The following is an 18,455-nucleotide window of genomic DNA, read 5'->3' as shown; positions in this document are numbered from 1 at the left end:
TTGGACGTCGAGCCGTTATTCAATTCTAATAGTGCCAAAAGGCTTGTTTGCGTGACTTTGACTCGAGTAGAGCATGCGCGGCAAGAACCCCCGTCATTCTTACACATGGTATTGTGATTGTGGAAACCAGAATACGATGTTGGTATATGCGTATGGGGCGAAGAAGGAATTCATTAAGGAATGGTGTGTCACAAAAACCCGTTTTCTGCGATTATTAGGCCAACCCATATCACGTGAATGGTTAAGATCTGCGAGGAAATAAGCCCCGAATCAGGTGAGAATAGTTGTCTGCCTTGCGCCTCGTTTCAGCCTACTACAAAGGGGCCAGAAAGGTTCCTACTTCAACCCGATTGGCCAGGCTGAAAGTTGCATATGACGTAGCTCGCTGATGAGGCAACGCTCGCGTAACTCTACCATATCAGGTTGTTGCGACCTAATTAGAAACCTTTTTTATTTGCTTCGTACGATACTAAGGAGTACGTGATCTCGAGTGAATTCGGACATCAAACAAACCAACCTGCACCTTTCAATCAAGCACCTGAACACTTCACAACATGGCCAACACCAGCCCAACCATATCGTTGTATCTAAACGGTAATCTTTCCTTCCAACTTGGCCAAAAAGGCACCTCAGGCACTATACCTACTCTGCAGGTTCAGATGCACGATGCCTCGGATGCTGCTACGCTAGTCATCCCAGGTTATCAGTCATCGACCAATACCTTCGATCCTCTTCTCGCCTTACAAGGAGGCCTGTTTGACCTCTTCGACGTAGACACGGATTCGCAGATCTCCGTACCTTCTAGCGACGAGGAACCTGGTAGACTATTCGTCGAAGCTGGAGCGCGAAACCGATGGTTCGATCTCAAAATCGATACGCATGAGGACTTCTGGACACAACTTCTCACGCCGGGTCATAAGTATGAGATACGTTGGCGGAATGATGGAAACTTCCCATGGGCATATCGTGGAGATAGTCAACAAGAGTCTCCTGAACGCCTGCCAGTGCGCCTCCTGCCACGGCCTATCGAGCTCAATGTATTTGATAATGCTGCATCACCACTGCAGCTTTCGATCTCACTGCAACCAACAGCGGATACTTGCCATCTAAGTGGCGAGCCACGCTTCGGCCTCAAGCTTCAAGTTGTGTCGCATGATGAGAAGACCATTACAGTGTGCTTGCACAAGACACCACTCAGAGAGCTTCACGGATTGGGGGAAATCGCGCACGTCGTTGATGAGGACGGCGAAGAGGTGGAGTGGCCGTACGGTATAGGTTGTTTTGACGGCAGAGAGCCTTTCCCTTCTGACAATATGTTCGAGGAGCTTAAGCCCAACGTGCCATACGAGAAGACGTTTTGGCTCGAAAAGTTGGACAAGGAGACTTCGAATGGAGGAGAGCTAGAGGAGCTAGAAAGTGGCCAATCATATACTGGGAAGGGCAGTAAGATATTGCTTGGGGCTTTTTCGAAGTGGAGACGAGGAACAAAGGAGGAGCTGCTGGTTGGCGAGGAGAAAGACAAGGAAGCAAGATGGAGAGCGAGTAGTGAGCAGATGCTTCTTGACATCTCGGATCCGTTCAAGTTCAAAGCGATCTAGACTGCGGAGTTCCTACACGATGCGATTGCTAGATGAAAATTCGAGGTATCTTTTTTCAACCGTGCACTCACTTGGACATTTAGCGCATGAACGGACTCAGTATTGATTGTTAGAGTAGATACTCAGAATATCAGACTCTCTCATGATGTTTCTCTACAAGACTAGAGCTAATGGGGTGGGTCTTGCGTAATGCAACGTCGAGGAAAAAGGAATTTTCACGTGCATTGGTGGCGCACGTCTGCCGCTCTCGCCCGCACATGCAGCCACAGGCGATGCCCGCGCTGACGCTCACCACCAGACTATGCTTGAGTAATAGCAACTGCCGACACCCCCTCGTATTCTGTACATACTTTCACCTTTGGCAAGCCACCGGATTTTCTCTAAAGGAGCTGGTTATTGAAGTATATTTTTGTGAACCTTTTCACTCCGAAGGCGCGCCGGCGCTTGCACAGCCGCGGCTCGGCCTTACAGGGTAGAGTTTCGGGCGGTCTTTTCCAATATAGGTTTTCTATATACATGTTTACTTCACGGCAAGACGGCCTTATTCATAGAGGCTTCTTGCCGATGAACGGAGAAGGATGCTCATAGGTCATCGAAGGAGCAAAATGGGCAGTGTAGTCGCCATCCTTTTGACTAAACCGGAAAGCTACCCTAGCCGCCAGCCCACGGGGTCCGCGTGCATCCGGATCGTGTTGACGTGACTGGGGGCTAGCTGAAGAATGAGGGTGGAAAGGCATTGTTATCTCCATGTTATGAAGTCAAGCCAGTAATAGGCTTCAGTGGCTAAGAGTAAGAATTTATACACAGCTGCTGGTATGGAGTCAGCGATCTTCAGACTAGATGCGGGAAAGTCGCCATTTGGTTGGCCAGCCGTCCTGACTGTGCCGATCTTGTTGGCATGTTGAGACGAGGACTACCGAACAAAAGCCGTAGGTGTTGCGAGGGCTGTCGCTGCTCATCCATCTCGTGGCGACGGTACTGCTGCATGGACACGCAATAACGGCCCACGTAGTAGCTTCCTCTTAACCCATTCGGACGGGCCAATATCGTGATGGCGGCACATCCACCATAGAAAGCCCGGACATGTGGAGGGGGTGGGAGTAATGAATGTGTGAAGGACTCAAGTTGGAATAGATGAGTAGATCCAAGTCCACAATTGTGTCTCGAGTTGGCAGGAATCTGCGAATGGGTGTGAACCTGGGGACTGTGTGTATCATAGTCGCGCGTCTAGCACATGAGAAGCCAACACGTCCCTCTGCGTCGCGTGAAGTGGGTGGCATCACTCGATAGGAAATAGAGTTTGAACCAAGAGCCGCATGTTCTAGAGTGTCCACACTAAAGCGGGGTAATGATACCTTGGACGGCAGAGCAACTGGAGACACACACAAGTCATTGTACGAGGCCGTGCTATCACGTGGCCGGCAGCCGACTTCACCGACTATTCCAACGACGGGGATGGAGCTCTGAATGGATGGGAAGATTTTCAGCCCACGGCCTAAGGACTGAATATGTGGGACCGAAGGCATGGCTTACACTCGGAGCATACTGCCGCTGCAATGCATAGCAAGTGTACCAGGACGGAGAGATCGCCTGTCGATGTTGATGTGCTGACAGACATAGATACATAGGTGTACGTAGGGGAAGCGCAGAAGATGCCGAGTGGGATGCGTGGAGGCCAGGACGTGGGCGTGATAGCACCAGGCATAGCCAGCCCAGGGCTCCGGACAGGCGCAAGTTGAGGAACCAAAGTGGCTGGTCTTGCCTAGTGATACTTGATGCGAACTAGTGGATATTGCGGGATTTGCAGATCGTCAGAGGAATGCAGTTTTAGCGCAGTTGGAGTGGGCATTCGATCTGCTATCACTACACGTGTCTGGCCGGGACCCTGCCAAGCCGCTAAGCATACAAGTGGCTGACTCGACATCCTACACCCTACATCGTACTACCTGCACTGCGCAGGGCCTGCGCCAGTAGCCACAACCACAACAACAAACAACCTCATGGACCCGACCTCGGCGACGGACATGGTCTCTCGTCTTCCTATTGCACAGCAAACCCTCAGCCAACAGCTAGTCCGCCTAGCAGGATGCTCCCCACGCCGCTAGCTTGCACGCGTCCGCCCACACTGTCCAACCACGCTAATCCAAGCCACTTCCGGACGTCCAGGACTTTCAATCTACTCGCGTACACGGCTGCCGACGTTTGTGACGCCCCAAGAAGCACGACTTCGAGTTGTTGATCGAGCGCTATGCTGATGCTGCACGGCCAGCGCAGCACGCACACTACTACCCCTCAAGCCTCATTTGGCCTCCACTTGCTACTGGCGGATGCTTACCTAGCAACACCCAAGTGAGTAAGCCGTACAAGAATTTCCGGAAACGCACCGTCCATATGCACGCCCATCTGGCGTGGCACACCAGCAGGATCGGGCGACTACTGCCGCCTGCCTACGCCTGTTTGTGGCAAGCGAGCCGTGCCGAACGGGTGCAAGCAAATGCCTGGCTTGAGGTCACTACTTTGCAGCTCGTCGCTTTGCCGAGCGACCATCGCTGACGACAACTAAAATACGCAGCGGGGTGCGGTGTGGATACTCGCCACTGCCTCTGCTGGTAGTTACATCGTCCTTTGCCTCGGTGCGCGACTGCAGTGAAGTTAGCCAAAAGCCACACTTTGGACTCGTCAGAACCGAGCCCGACATCGATCGGGGTATCCGCTTGGATTCTGCCATACCCTGTCCTGAGACTCTTCTACATTCGTACGTAAAAATTCGACTGGCAACGCTTCCAGCCACAATCAATGCGTGCATGGTGTGCCGTAGTGTTCCGCCTTGGATACGATCCCACCACCTCGGCCGGCGCATCTCCTGTATTCGGAAGCCAGTGCCATCCATGAACACAGTCCTATTCAAGCCACTTAGCCGAAGGAACAGCAAGTTGGGCCTGGACGTCATGTTGACCAGTGTAGAAAATACCGAGAGGAAGTCACCAGTCATGCATTAGCTACGTATTGGGAAAACTATGGTAGGTCTGTGTAAGTGTCTATGCATAATACTACTTCTCCACAGGATCGACCAGCTGTCCACACTTCCGGAAAAGTTTCCCGCCGTTCCATCGTCTTTCTATGTTATTTCATGCATAGCTTTGCAGAGTTAATCTATGAGATGCATCAGTAACGAGCTTTCAATTATCTCAGTAGCTAGTTTCTAGGCTGACAGTTCATCGTTATCGAACACATTAAAACCCTGGCAAGAACAAGCAATTTGGTGATACAACGACGGGCATTTACTCAACTCTTCTTTGATGCGTACATGACAATCTGACGAGTCCATTCATGTGCTTGATGATCGTCGAGCCTAATGTGGTATTGCGGCATGGCGGCAGCATCACGGCGTTGTCGTGCAGACTGCAGGTGATGACAGTCGGGTCGCCATACCCACGCTTGACGACCCCACTTCAAGCCGAGAGCAGCCACCTCTACATGTACTTGCACTGATGTGTGAGCCGGACGGGAAGCCCAACGAATAGGCACCACGTTTGTGCAAGCGGTGGGGTCGTAGGGACGCACTGATGAAGAATGCAACACTCGAGAGCCGAGACGCAGCCACACTGCGTTTGTCGAGAATGACTAGACCGAAATCCGGTAATCGATATTTTTGCTACATAATACATTTCCCTCATGCCTTGGGCCAATAGGTCCATATCGCACCGTTTTTTGACGTGCGCTACCACACCGCATCACCCCAGCTGCTAAGCCTGCGGCATGATCACGGGTTCTTAACAGGCGTTGTCCCTCTAGTCTACCAGGCTTTTAAGTATCTCCTTGTACCCCAAACATCATTCCGTTGCGTGTCGGTAACATGCAGGAGCCAAATATGTTCCACAATATGTCTGGTCTTTCTCTCGAAGACCAAACCTTGGTCTCTAAATTTGGATACGGCCCAAGACTCACTGTTCCATCCGAGACAGTACACGAAGCCTTTGAGCGCATTGTTGACGAGCATCCTACCGTCGTGGCCGCGGTTCATCAAGGTCAAAGCATTACTTACCTACAGCTGGACCTCGCTGCCAACCGTCTCGCACATCATCTCATCAGCTCGGGCCTTCGCCCAAGACAAAGAGTATGTCTAGTCGTTCAGAGATCGATAGAGATGCTCATTGGCTTCCTGGCGATACTGAAAGCCGGTTGTCAGTATGTTCCAATCGACGGGGGTGTTGCTTCCGACCAGGCCCTGCAACACATCTTCGAAGATACAGAGGCGAGATTCATCCTATGCCTTCCAAGGTATTGGGACAAAGTCAAGCAGTTCGCAAGCCCAGACGCTATCGTCCTAGAATTGAACATGAACACTGGAGCCTTCTACTCTCCCTCAAGACCGGGTGTTCAGGTCACCGCGGAAGATGGTCTCTACGCCATGTACACATCAGGTAAGTACTATCATGGGTACGGAATCGATCACTCGCTAACAGCTATCAAAGGGAGCACTGGCGTACCTAAAGGCGTCGATGTCAAACACGGCACCAAGACTAGCGCTCTCCTTTCAGAGCCGGGGAAGCTGGGAATTACAATTGGCTCAAAGGTTGGACAGGTCTTGAGCATCTCTTTTGCTATGGGTAATTTATACACTGCTTGAGAAAAAGGACCCTTTTTCTAAACGTAGTACAGGAGCATGGGAGATGTTGGCCTCTTTGATGAACGGAGGAACATTATACCTCCGGGGATCCGACTGGGAGGCGACACTGAAGCAGGTTGGTGCAAACAGCCACTACTGCTAGCCAATTCCCAACTAATAGCGTTGCAGATCGACACGTTAATATGTACCCCGTCCATCCTGTCCAAATACGACCAACAGAGCTTTCCCAACATCAAAGTGCTCGCCGTAGCAGGCGAGGCATGTCCACAGGCGTGAGTGCATCACATGTGCTAGAAACGGCGAGTGTACTAACACATCCTTAGTCTCGCCGATGACTGGGCTCAAGGCAGATCATTCTATAATTTGCTTGGCTCCACGGAGACCTTCTTACTGTCTTCACATCGACATGTCAAGGGCAAGCACTTGTCCATCGGCCGGCCACTACCAAATGTGTCATGTTATGTCCTTGATGACAGAGGAGAGCCCGTGCCAGTAGGGCAAAAAGGAACACTGTGGGTTGGGGGCAGGGGCATAGCAAAAGGCTACATCAATTTGCCCTTGACTACTGCAGAGAAGTTCCAGCTCGACAAATTCGCAAACGACGGGTGAGTAAGATGCCGGCTATCTTAGAATGCGCTGACAGTTATCCAGTTCCGTGATGTACAACTTTGGGAACATTGTTTGCTGGAGAGCCGACGGCTCGTTAGACTCATTTGGTCGAATGGATGACCAAGTAAAGATCAAGGTTTGTCCAAGACTACAACTATGTTTCCAGGAATCTTGCTGACCTTTCTAGGGATTCCGTGTCGAACTTGACGGCGTTACCTCCGTTATTGAGGTAAATATTTCTTAGGCTGAATTATTACGACTTGCTAACAATCTTCTGTAGCAATTTTCTGGAGTCACACGAGGTGCATCTTTGGTCATTGATGGAGTCCTTCATGGCTTCTACGCATCCTCCACCCCCGTCGATGAGCGAGAACTCGACACCTTCCTCCGAAAACAACTGCCTTACTATTCCGTGCCGGAACGATGGTTTCGCGTTGACGACGTGCCGTTGAACGCCAACGGAAAAGTTGACAAGGCACAACTTATAGCACTGGCTGCAGCAACAATTTCTCCCAAGGCAGAAGTCGAAATCACAAAGAAGGGGCATATGCGAATGGACTCGGGCGTTGATGTCTCAGATGAGCCTAGGAAGGTCGAAGCTCCCCTTGCCGCCATCATACATGACAGCCCACGAGCTTCGTCACGCGATATTGATCTCGAAAAAGGTTTCATAACTAAGAGTGTTGAGCGTCGTTCGGGAACGGAAAGCCCTGGGCCATTCGAGATACTAACTGCGTTGCCGCAACCCACATTGTCGAACACACACGCCTGGGTACGACATCGCTGTTTGATTGCATATCGCTGGCTGCTCCTCCCCGTTGTCCTTACCAACATTGGAGTCGCATGCTGGCTTCTTTACGACAACATCAAGCAACACACATACCCGCTCTCGGCGGTCGCAAACGCAACTGCGGCGAACCTCTGCGCTGCGATCTTGATCCGATCGGAGCCAGTCATCAACCTGTTGTTCAAAGTTTTTTCATCGGTTCCCACGTGGGTGCCTCTTAGGATACGGTGCATATGCGCAAATGTTTTCCACATTGGCGGTATACACGTGGGATGCGCTATTGCCGCGCTTATATGGTTCGTCATATTTGTCATCGGTGCGAGCTTGGAGATGGCAAAGAGTGTGGATGAAAGAGCCATGTCAGTAGCGCCGGCGGTACTGTCCTACTTCATCATGTTCTTGCTGCTTACAATGACCGCGATGTCGCACCCGTACCTCCGGAACCGGTACCACGATTTATGGGAGGGCTTGCATCGATTTGGTGGATGGACAGTATTGATCCTCTACTGGGTGCTCATCGGACTGTCCACCGCAGATATGGGTCGTCAAGTGGGATACTCGACGTCGGAGGCCTACCTCAGGAATCCGTCGCTATGGCTCATCGCAGTCGCTACCTGCGCGATCATCTTCCCGTGGCTGTTTCTCCGACGTGTTCCTGTCATACCCGAAGTTCTTTCTTCTCATGCGGTCCGGTTACATTTTAATTCGAACCTTGGGCCAGGCAAAGGCATACGTCTTGCGCAACACCCACTTGGAGACTGGCATGGCTTTGCAACAATTACCAATGGACCGAACAACGGCGGGTACTCTGTGATTGTTAGTCGGGCTGGCGATTTTACAGGACACATGATCGACACTGCACCAACGCATATATGGAGACGCGGAATCCCCACTTCGGGAGTGCTCCGTATTGCAACATTGTTCAAGAGTGTGGTTGTGGTAGCTACGGGGTCCGGCATCGGCCCATGTCTCTCTATTTTTCCGTATAAGCACATTGCCATGCGCATTCTCTGGACAGCGCCCAACCACGAGGCAACGTTTGGAAAGGCAATGGTCGAGGATGTACTCCAGAGGGACCCCAAAGCCGTCATTCACAACACGCGCATGTCTGGAAAGCCGGATATGAGTCTGTTGACGTATAACCTCTACAAGGAGAGCGGGGCGGAGGCGGTGCTAGTGATTAGCAACAAACGGTTCACACAACAGATTGTGTTTGACATGGAGAAGAGGGGGATACCGGCGTACGGGGCGATATTTGATTCTTAGGCTTGCATTGGGCCTACGCGCTAGACGAGACGACACACACGACTTGACGATTTCCGAGTCATGATGTTATGAGTTACATGTATGTACATATTGAATGAACGATGTTCCATGTCCAAAGTAGTCCTGGCACGTTGCCTCTTTGCGAAGGTGCAAGCAGAAGCAGTAGCCCGGTGGGGTTCTCCGCTGCTGCTGGACACGTGAGCAGTCTTGGCAGCTGGGCAATCCGACACGCACTCCAACTCCCAGCATGGCCGTTGCCTACTTCCTGCCTTGGGTGCGCATCATTTCCGTACGCCATCGAGATGCCCGAGCCTGCGTCGCTGAGAAAAGAAAGAAAGAAATCAAGCGTCGGATGCCCCGGTGCCCCTGAGGCTGCCCAGCTGGAGACACCTTCCGTTCACATGGGCTGCTCCGCAGTTCCTTTCCTTGGTTCGGCGTCATCTTAGACGACGACATATCATGAAAACCACTCCGGCGGCTTCTTCGCATTAACCTATAAAGGCTGCTCGACTATGGCGTCACTCGATTGGAACGCCAAGTCGCAGACAACCGCCCTATGCGTTAGCAGCTGCGTATCACCATTCAAGCTTTGCCCCGAAACATTTGCTTTTGTGTCGCTCTCCAATCTATCTTATCAAACAAAGCAGCTCATACGGGCAGGCCAGCCCTGGTCACGATGCACAGCACGATCTACTTGATCCTCCCGGGCAGGTGCATAAGGGGAGGCCTACGGAGGATTGACCAAAGAAGAAGGAGATGTTGCTAGCGCCCCCGGCCAATTCGCAAAGCCGCCCAATCACGGACTTGCCACCCTATCCCCACGCCGGCGCAACCAGGCTTAACGATGTATTATCACACCCGTTAGAAGAAGGTCGCTCATCATGCTATGGGGCCGCACAGAATGTATAAGGCGGCTTCCTTGCTGCAATAACCAGTCCGCCAGAGGTACTTCGTTCTTTCGCTTTCACAACATCCCTCATTCTTTCTCCAAATACATCTCAAGATGAAGTACTCTCTCGCCGCAGCCCTGATTCTCCAGGGTACAACTGTACTTGGCAGCCTTCTTCCCGTTCACTTCAAGGCACCCAGCCCTTCCCACTTCCTCGACATTGTTAACAATGGCACATACGATCTGGGCTGCCGACCAAAGGCTGTCCCGCATGAGGACGGCCATTTTGAGCTTCATGCTCTCTTGACTGAAGAGCAAATTGCCCACCTGGAAAGGGAATACGAGCGCTCGGGAGAGATCTCTCTCCACCGACGTGACCTCAGCAAGAGGGCTGCCGACGCACCAATCGGCACTGGTGACAGGTGGCAGGGTGGTGCCGTCACACCATCTGGTCTCGGAACCAAAGCTGCGGGATCAACAGTCAGCTCCATCATGAACCCTACCGAGATCAACTCGGCAATCAAGGGTCTCGTTAACGGTTATGGCATCAACACCCTTACTTTGCCATACAAGACTTTCCAGGGTGCTACACAGACCGCTGGATACGTTGGTGCTGGTACGGACAAGTCGCAGTACAAGCTCTACCTCAGTGCTGGCATGCACGCCCGTGAGCGAGGTGGTCCCGATCAGCTCATTTACTGGATCTCCGACTTGCTTGCTGCCAACAAGGCCGGAACCGGTCTCACATACGGCAGGAAGACATACACCAACGCCCAGGTCAAGAGCGTTCTCGCTGCCGGTATCGTCTTCTTCCCTCTCGTCAACCCTGACGGAGTTGCCTACGATCAATCCTCTGGCTCCCTCTGGCGCAAGAACCGAAACACTCGTTCCGGCACAAGCGGCGCATCTGTCGGTGTCGATCTCAACCGTAACTTTGATTTCCTCTGGAACTTCAAGAAGTTCTTCGACCCCTCCACCTCGCCTGCTTCCACCTCGCCCAGCTCGGAGGCTTTTTACGGCACTGCCGCCGCATCTGAGCCTGAGACCAAGAACCACGTCAGCATCTACGACAGCTTCCCCAAGATTAGGTGGTTCATGGATATCCACTCTGCTACTGGTGACATTCTTTACAACTGGGGTGACGACGAGACGCAGTCCACAAACACCGCTATGAACTTCCTTAACAGTGCTTATGACGGAAAGAGAGGTCGTCTTGGCGACTCCACATACAAGGAATACATGCCCTCTGCCGATGTCACCGGCATCAAGAGCGTTGCCTCCAAGACGGCTGCTGCTAGTAAGTTGACCCTTTAGAACTTTTGCATAATATCCGAACTGACACTTGTATTCAGTGGCCGCTGTAGGTGGACGTTCATACTCATCCATGCAATCCGTTGGCCTCTACGCCACTTCCGGTGCCTCGGACGACTACGCCGCCAGCCGTTCGTACGCCAAATCCGGTGCTAACAAGGTCTTCGGGTGTAAGTTTTGATTCTTTTACCTTGCAGTGGATTTATGCTGACTTTGCACGCTTTCAGTCACCATGGAGTTTGGATACGCGACCAACTTTTACCCCACTCTCACCGAGTTCAACCAGAACATCCTTGACACCAATGCTGGTTTCATGGATTGGGCACTTGCTGCCATTGCTGTTGGAGTTAACTGAGGTGCGATATTGACGAAAGTGATGCTGAAATGATGTGGCGATGTGGCGTTTCTAAGGGCTCGGCGGAGAACCTGGTATGAGGATGATTTGACTTCTATGTAAATACCCTTGTCTGCATTTTCTATTTTGAAAGGATGAACAATAATCAATATTGCTACAATAAGAGTTTGCACATGTTGGAGGGTTTGGGAACTGGTCCGGCTTCGTGAGGTTTGAACACTCGAGTCAGTAATGGTTCCTTCAGATGAGAGATTATATCTTCATTATCGCACATGAAAACGTATAGCTCCTCTCCCAGATACTTCAAACTCCTATTTTTGATGAACCTCATGTTTTTTCATCATGTCCCGTGTATCTTCAACTACGAACTAGATAGCTCCACAAACATCGTGCTGACTAGAATGAGTCTGATGCCGTACTATGAAAAAGAGACTCTTTCAACGTTAAGTAGCTATATGCTAGAGGCAAGGCTATTCCCAAGCTCCACGTCTCTTTGGTCAATCTTTTCAGCTTTATTGGAAGCCTTCAACATGGATAAGTATTGAATAAGCGAACAGCGTCTCAGCCGCACTTTAGTTGTGCCTTTTTAGGCGGCGAGGCTGAAAAGTAGCCAATCGTACCTCAGCTACGCCGGCATTGCATGTACATAGCCCATTACTTTGCCCCACGGTAACTGTAACTTTGCAGTAGCCCAGCTTTCAGGCCGCCATCATGACCTTTCGCCGCCCACATCGTTACTGTCTCGCGTTCATACTACCACACCTGTGACGCACAATCAGCACAGCAGCATCGACAAATGGCTGGGAAACTGCCGCTGCCAAGTACACAGGAAACAGGTTCTCGAATGTCGCCTGCGCTAAACTTTGCGACACTGGCAAAGGCTATTGGACGCGTTACACAAGTTCTACAAGTAAGTAAGCATGCGAACATCCCTTGGCAGTGAACACTCGTCTTTCATAACAGAGCTAGACACCGCCAATAAATCAGAAAAAAGGATACGGTGATCGCTAACCCCCCAGCCAGCACCTCTGGACCGCCATAGAAACCCTCATAATCCGCATAGCAACACTCCCATACTACCGCCTATACCACTTCAACACCATCAATCCCCTCTGCAACCTCGCCTCCCTCACCTCATCCCCCACCCCAGACACCAAAAAACTCTTCTCCACACTATCAAGCTGGCGCACCAGAAAACTTAGCGAACTCCAATTTACTACTATCTCCGTAAGTCTCCTCTTTTTGCCCTCACCACCACCATCATCATCCAGTCCCGCAACATGTTACACGCCCCCTACCGAACTCACCAAAGAGGAGAAAAACATGTTAGACTTTACTACTTTTTTCTGATTTAATGATGAACGCAGTGCACCGTCCTCGCCGCCGCCGTCATCGGCGCCTTCTCATGGCCCACAGTCTCAACAGCGCACTGGCTCACCCCAGGCTTCTGGCATACCAGCTTGATTTTGTCGATACTCGGGATTTTGCTGTCGGCGTCTGAGATTACTGTTTTGAATTTATTGGGGCCGGTGAGGTATGCCGCCTCGTCCTCGCCCTCTCTCTTACCACCCACCTCCCAGTGCCCGCCCTCCTCCACACCTAGTAATGGTGGGGGTGTGTATGATGCAGCAATACAGAGGTATATGCCACTACTCCTCTCGCCCGTGACGGTAAAAGAGGATGCGGGCAGTGGTGGTGCGAAGCAACGCTACGTGCCCCGGCGCAAGATGGTGTTTATATGGCAAGCCCCGCTGATGTTCATGTCGTATTCCGTGTGCGCTTTTCTAGCTGGCCTGACGGTCTTGGTTGGTTTACCGGTTCTGAGGGGGGAGAAGAAGGGGGCGTGGGGGGATGAAGGGTGGAATGTACGTATGCTGCACTACTTTCATTTTCTTTCTTTCCATTTAATGTAGCTTTTGGTGGAACTAAGAAGGGGAAGAAGAAAGATGGAAGGTTCAACGCTAATTCTTATATGTGAGGGGCAGATCGCGGTCATGTACCTTACGACGTTTGGGGCTGGGCTTGTAGCGTTTGTGTACTGCTCATTTTGGGTATATCACTATGTGCATGTTGAGCATGATGGGGTTGAGCGCGAGGAGCATCGCGCGATGGGGCCTTGGGGGGCGTTTCCTGCTGGGTATGATTGAGGGCATTTTGGGAGAAGGAAGAATGGGTCTGTTTTCTTTGCCTATGCTATCTGCGAGGATGCAGGCACAGTGCACGATGTTCCACGTACTATCACACTTGGTTGTCTTTCGGTAAGAGCCATTCTGATTGTTAGTGTGTATTCTTGGTTGACCAGCTGTCTAGTCCCGTTAATTCAGCTTTTCGCCAAGGCCCTGATTGCTGGATCGCTAGTGTTTCTCTAAGTGCCGCTCTTCGAGCCATTTCACTGCCGTACCAGAGTAAGTGGTTTGAACTGATATCCATTCTTTCCTTCAGAAGATTCCCTTGCCATGTATTTATTTTCTTTTGATCTCACAGTACCGATACTAGCTCTTACGCCGATTTTCTTGACTTCCCCCGCTTGTAAGTATCGCCAGCTTTGCAGCGGTACTCTAAAGTCACTTACCACACATTCTCCTAGTCCCACATTGTTTTTCATCTCATCACTAGCGTCGCTTTTTCCTCCTCTTTAGTCCTCATCCGATACCGTGGCACACGAGAGTACGGTATAACAAAAAAACTGCCGGCGGAGTATCTATCAAAGAAACGCTAGTAATACCCGGTATATTCGATGCACCAGCACAGCCCTCTTCTCCCTGTATACGATACCGATTCATGAAATTCGTCCCCCAGTCCTCCAAGCCGATGTACTGACGTCACTGTGTTCTATCTTCGTCCTTCACAGCCCCCAGATAAACCCTGTACTCATCCGCCCTCTTCCAAGCGATGAACACGTAACACCAGCATAGCACTCTGCATCCCAAGATATCTGGGCATCCACTAGTCTTCCCGGCGCACCGTCAGCATACGTGCGTGTGTATAACTCGGTACGGAACTATCTGAAAGTAAGCAACAGCACAGATCAACTTCCCCGCATCCGAGACTTAAGAAAACAGTCTGGGCTTTTTATTGGCGCAGCTTGCTTTTTGCGTTGTTTTTTCCTTTCTTCCAATGCATCAAGTGGTCGTGCTCTTTTGCTGCACTATTGTCGTTACTGGAGACAAAGTTCTTTGATTGACGATCGCGGACTAGCATGAGAGACACGAACTTGATAGTATCCGCATTATTGGATGCGCTGGATTTTTTCAGCGTGTAGCTTCGTGAAGTTATCGAAAGACCATTGTACTTATTACTCGATCGCCTTTCAATTTTTCGGCATTTTTCTCGGCTCCGAGGGCATCCGTGTTCAGGTTTCTGCCATGTAGTACAGCCTCGCTTCTCGGCCCGTCTGACAGGAAATGTCACTGGAGCTTGGCCCATGCAATTCCGGACTTGCGGGGGGTGGAAAGTTGCGTAAGTAATTGGTAAATCCTTGGTAATCTTTTTCCTGGTTTCGCATTTCGTCATAATCATTATCATCACTAATTGAATGAATTGGGTGTGAAGGATTTCAGGTTCAGAGGTAAAGAACAAATTTTGTTGGGGTAGTCTATATGCAAAAAGTATATACATACACCTGGAAAAGAAAACATGTATATATGTACATTCAAGAAGTGAAGGGGGGGTATCTTCCAAACATCAAGCGATTTAGAGCTCGTCGCTGCCAACCCAGATGCTGGAGGCCTTCCAGTTAACAAACTCGGGGCCCATCTTCTTGATATCGGCGATACCGGTGTTGGCGGCGTCGTTGAGAAGCTCGTACCTGAGCATCTCGGCGGCCCTGGCGACACCCTCAGCTCCGTAGATGTTGGCGAACATGAAAGGCCTGCCAACACCGACGGCCTTTACGCCGAGAGAAAGGAGCTTCAGGATGTCAGTGCCGTATCGGACACCGCCGTCAGCGTAGACCTCGATTTTGTTGAAGATTGAAGGATCCTTCTTGTAGATCTCGAGGGCAACTTGGAGGGAAGAGGGCGATGTGTCGACTTGACGACCGCCGTGGTTGGAGAGGAAAATAGCCTTGACGCCGTTCTTGATGGCCTCCTCAGCATCCTCGACGGTCTGGATACCCTTGGGGATGATGGGAAGAGAGGTGAGGTTGGTAAGTTTGTGGTAAAGGTCCCAGGTGAGAAGGCTGAGGGACGAATCTGCGGATCCGACACTGTAGCGTGCAGCACGGTGCCTGATACCATCACCAGGGGAGTCGATGGTAAGGACAATAGCCTTGGCACCCATCTTCTCAATCTTCTGGAACAGCTTCGTGGTAGCTGACATGTCTTCGGTCAGGTAAACCTGTTGGAAGAGAACTTGCTCAGAGCCGTTAGGGCGAGCAGCGTAGATTTCGTCCATGGTCTTTGATGAGAAGAGCGAGGGCATGTAGAGGATGTTGGCCTTCGCGGCACCCTGGACAAGACCCACTTCACCTTCAGCGTTGGCATATCCACCACGAGCACATGGGGCGATGAAGAAAGGAGCTGAGAAGTTATGGCCAAGGATGGTTGTTGGGATAGAGGCTGCAACATTGGTGATGTCGCGTAGAACACGTGGGCGAAGTCGATAGCGAGCAAAGACTTCAAGGTTGTTGCGGTAAGACCACTCGCCAGCAGCACCGTTGCGGTAGTACGTGTAGGACGAGACGTTCATGAAGTTACGACCGACCCATTGGAAATCGGGCAGTCCGACGAGGGACTTGAGAGGAGGGACGGTTTTATTAGCGACGAAGGCAGCAAGTTGCTGGTCAATGCCAGTGTCAGGTTCGTCCAAAAAGGGCGCGGCAGCAAGAGCGCAAGTAGCAAAGGTAATGAATGAAAAACGCATCTTGGGCGATGAAGTCAGTGAGTGTGAGAGAGTTGGTGATTAACTGCGAGGTAATAGTTCAGTGGAAGCAGGCTCAAGCCATTTATATTTCATCACATAGGCCTCCAAGTCGGTAAGATTATTGCAGGGGCGACTGAGAAAAAAGGCTCGACTGGGTTGCATGTACCGGATAACAGGCTACATCCCACATCTTGGTCCGATCCCTGTCTCTTCATCATGTGTGTGCCATAGATTGGTGCAAGTGGTATAGTCTGCCAAGATAGCGTTTTGAAACCAATATGTGCGTCATCCTAGAAGGGCCGTCAAGGTGTTTGTACATGTTAGCGGTCCTGACCAAAGTCTAAGGTGGACCAGGTTATCTCCCATGGGAGCTGCCAAGATGTTCCAGAGGCAGCTGCATCGACGCTCGTGTTTAGCATGAATTAGCTGCCCCAGAGGGCTGCAACGGTATCGGTCCGAAGGCGCTTATGACAGGTCTGTCAGTTCAGGCACGCGGGAGATCCACCCCAAAAGTTGGTCTCCAGCGGAACGGCGCCATGATGCGGGGATGATTGGTCCGCTTGGGTAAAAACATTGCGCAAATGTCGAGATTGCTGAGCCGGGGTGTGGGCGGGACATGACAAAAGCGTCACTTGCTCCGGCCTGAATTCCATGTAATCCTCCTTCCTGCTTAACTCGACAACCAAGCGATAAACGGCCGTTATGCGCCGTACGGTACAAACCCGGTTCGATGGATTTTGCGGGATGCGCGTATGTATGAACATACAAAGTATGTCGGTAAGTAGTTGGGCGCTATGCAGGCAGTGCAGAGCACAAGACGCCAACTACTTGCGCACAGTCGCGGGTTCAAGCGATTCGTTTCATGCAAATGGGCAAGCTGTAGCGCAGCGACGACTGTTTGGTTGGACGGGCGGTATTTGCTGTTTCAGAAACTGAGCCGCATTTACCTGGTGTGAATCAGATAACGTGGTCACTGCAAACAGCAGCTGTGTCCGAGGTAAAGCCTAGTCAACTTTGAGCGCTATCATCGCGTGGGTTCCTAGCTCGGGGGCGGAGGTCCGTCATTCACCTGTCAGCAAAAAGGTCACAGCGGATCCGGCCGAGCGTTTGGGCTGAAGGGTTTTACACGTTATGAAGGACAGCTTGGTAGGTTACGAGTAACGATTCGAAGCGAGCGGGAGATGCTACGATGCTTGGCACCCCGCATATGTCAGCACTCTTTTCCAACCCGCGCACGCGCACGCGCGTGCGCCCGCCTGGACAGCTGCTTCTCTCTCATCATCTTACTCAAACATCGCGAGTAACTACACAGTTGGAAGTCATAAACACCTCCGAGCGACGTAAACGTGCATGGCGCAGGGAACTCTGCAGGGGTACGGAGGACTTGTCAAAATCACTCCAGAAACATCGGCAGTCCGCCTGCCGCTTCTCCACATCATCCGCCGAGATATGTCCTTATCGAACATGTACTGTGTAAACTGTGTGTACGTATCTGTGTACACTACTACATGTTCACCTCTGCACCGTTCCTGGACTGTCCGGAACCGCCGTGTGGCAACACTCCTCGTATCCGACCTGCCTTTACCGGATGACTTTGGTCTGATTGGGACAAGTACTCACTCTTGTGGCGTTAACGTATAATACAATAACAGAGAATGGCCGCCGGTTGCGGCCAAGTACCCTGTATTTTTTTCCGATGTCAATTTGGCCGAGCAATGTACCTCAAGCCAGTTGCGCTCAAGTCGTCCCACGCACTTCTCAATTGATCCGCATCTTCCGGCTTCGTTTTTCTTTTTCTTTCTTTTTCGCTAGCCTTACTATGAGAAACGTTGAGGAGACCGAGAAAAGCATTGAACAGTAATATGATGAACACCGACAAGCACGGGTTCTTTGCAGAATGCGGGGAGGTACGCCTAATCAGACGCAGGGGCATTTATTAGATCATGTGTTCGCCAACACCACCGTTTTCGCATTGCCATAACACTACGCATAATGGCAAGCATCCTCCGCGTGGCTGCATGCCATGCGTCTCCAGTTTTTCTGAATGCGCGTCGGACAACAGACAAGGCCATAGCCCTCGTCAAGCAGGCAGCCTCGAACAAGGCTAACTTGGTCGTTTTCCCCGAAACCTACATATCTGCTTTCCC

General features: G+C 51.2%; 6 protein-coding genes across 6 annotated transcripts; 5 read left to right on the top strand and 1 right to left on the bottom strand.

The window, feature by feature from the left end:
* Window positions 1-457: 457 nt before the first annotated feature.
* COCSADRAFT_33020 (uncharacterized protein) lies at window positions 458-1,698 on the top strand. Its single transcript, XM_007697245.1, has one exon. The coding sequence runs from the start codon at window positions 555-557 to the stop codon at window positions 1,596-1,598; it is 1,044 nt and encodes a 347-aa protein (XP_007695435.1). The 5' UTR covers window positions 458-554; the 3' UTR covers window positions 1,599-1,698.
* Window positions 1,699-1,822: 124 nt separating this feature from the next.
* Window positions 1,823-2,108, top strand: COCSADRAFT_268298 (uncharacterized protein). Its single transcript, XM_007697575.1, has one exon. It carries the CDS (start codon window positions 1,856-1,858, stop codon window positions 2,072-2,074), a length of 219 nt encoding a protein of 72 aa, XP_007695765.1. The 5' UTR covers window positions 1,823-1,855; the 3' UTR covers window positions 2,075-2,108.
* Window positions 2,109-5,299: 3,191 nt separating this feature from the next.
* On the top strand, window positions 5,300-9,320 carry COCSADRAFT_177959 (uncharacterized protein). Its single transcript, XM_007697574.1, has 8 exons — window positions 5,300-6,022; window positions 6,074-6,208; window positions 6,261-6,343; window positions 6,397-6,500; window positions 6,552-6,833; window positions 6,880-6,973; window positions 7,025-7,066; window positions 7,118-9,320. The coding sequence occupies exons 1-8, from the start codon at window positions 5,455-5,457 to the stop codon at window positions 8,888-8,890; spliced, it is 3,081 nt and encodes a 1,026-aa protein (XP_007695764.1). The 5' UTR covers window positions 5,300-5,454; the 3' UTR covers window positions 8,891-9,320.
* Window positions 9,321-9,720: 400 nt separating this feature from the next.
* On the top strand, window positions 9,721-11,758 carry COCSADRAFT_108087 (uncharacterized protein). Its single transcript, XM_007697573.1, has 3 exons — window positions 9,721-11,076; window positions 11,132-11,260; window positions 11,318-11,758. The coding sequence occupies exons 1-3, from the start codon at window positions 9,894-9,896 to the stop codon at window positions 11,443-11,445; spliced, it is 1,440 nt and encodes a 479-aa protein (XP_007695763.1). The 5' UTR covers window positions 9,721-9,893; the 3' UTR covers window positions 11,446-11,758.
* Window positions 11,759-12,241: 483 nt separating this feature from the next.
* COCSADRAFT_167318 (uncharacterized protein) lies at window positions 12,242-13,592 on the top strand (the record flags this gene model as incomplete). The annotated part of the gene is made up of 4 exons (XM_007697572.1): window positions 12,242-12,355; window positions 12,469-12,672; window positions 12,813-13,310; window positions 13,431-13,592. 4 exons carry the CDS (start codon window positions 12,242-12,244, stop codon window positions 13,590-13,592), a joined length of 978 nt encoding a protein of 325 aa, XP_007695762.1.
* Window positions 13,593-14,931: 1,339 nt separating this feature from the next.
* COCSADRAFT_268209 (uncharacterized protein) lies at window positions 14,932-16,547 on the bottom strand. The gene has a single exon (XM_007697571.1). It carries the CDS (start codon window positions 16,306-16,308, stop codon window positions 15,139-15,141), a length of 1,170 nt encoding a protein of 389 aa, XP_007695761.1. The 5' UTR covers window positions 16,309-16,547; the 3' UTR covers window positions 14,932-15,138.
* Window positions 16,548-18,455: the final 1,908 nt, after the last annotated feature.

This window comes from Bipolaris sorokiniana (assembly GCF_000338995.1).
Source record: "Bipolaris sorokiniana ND90Pr unplaced genomic scaffold COCSAscaffold_2, whole genome shotgun sequence".
Classification (NCBI taxonomy): Eukaryota; Fungi; Ascomycota; class Dothideomycetes; order Pleosporales; family Pleosporaceae; genus Bipolaris; species Bipolaris sorokiniana.
The sequence above is the reverse complement of the archived record's forward strand: the minus strand, read 5'-3'. Positions and strand labels throughout refer to the sequence as shown.

Bases quoted from the DNA above. Each gene is read 5' to 3' on its own strand.
- COCSADRAFT_33020 (XM_007697245.1), top strand. From the start codon at position 555: ATGGCCAACACCAGCCCAACCATATCGTTGTATCTAAACGGTAATCTT.
- COCSADRAFT_268298 (XM_007697575.1), top strand. From the start codon at position 1,856: ATGCAGCCACAGGCGATGCCCGCGCTGACGCTCACCACCAGACTATGC.
- COCSADRAFT_177959 (XM_007697574.1), top strand. From the start codon at position 5,455: ATGCAGGAGCCAAATATGTTCCACAATATGTCTGGTCTTTCTCTCGAA. The intron at 6,344-6,396 runs GTTGGTGCAAAC...ATAGCGTTGCAG, and splicing joins GGGAGGCGACACTGAAGCAG to ATCGACACGTTAATATGTAC. The intron at 6,974-7,024 runs GTTTGTCCAAGA...TGACCTTTCTAG, and splicing joins ATGACCAAGTAAAGATCAAG to GGATTCCGTGTCGAACTTGA.
- COCSADRAFT_108087 (XM_007697573.1), top strand. From the start codon at position 9,894: ATGAAGTACTCTCTCGCCGCAGCCCTGATTCTCCAGGGTACAACTGTA. The intron at 11,077-11,131 runs GTAAGTTGACCC...ACTTGTATTCAG, and splicing joins CTCCAAGACGGCTGCTGCTA to TGGCCGCTGTAGGTGGACGT. The intron at 11,261-11,317 runs GTAAGTTTTGAT...GCACGCTTTCAG, and splicing joins TGCTAACAAGGTCTTCGGGT to TCACCATGGAGTTTGGATAC.
- COCSADRAFT_268209 (XM_007697571.1), bottom strand. From the start codon at position 16,308: ATGCGTTTTTCATTCATTACCTTTGCTACTTGCGCTCTTGCTGCCGCG.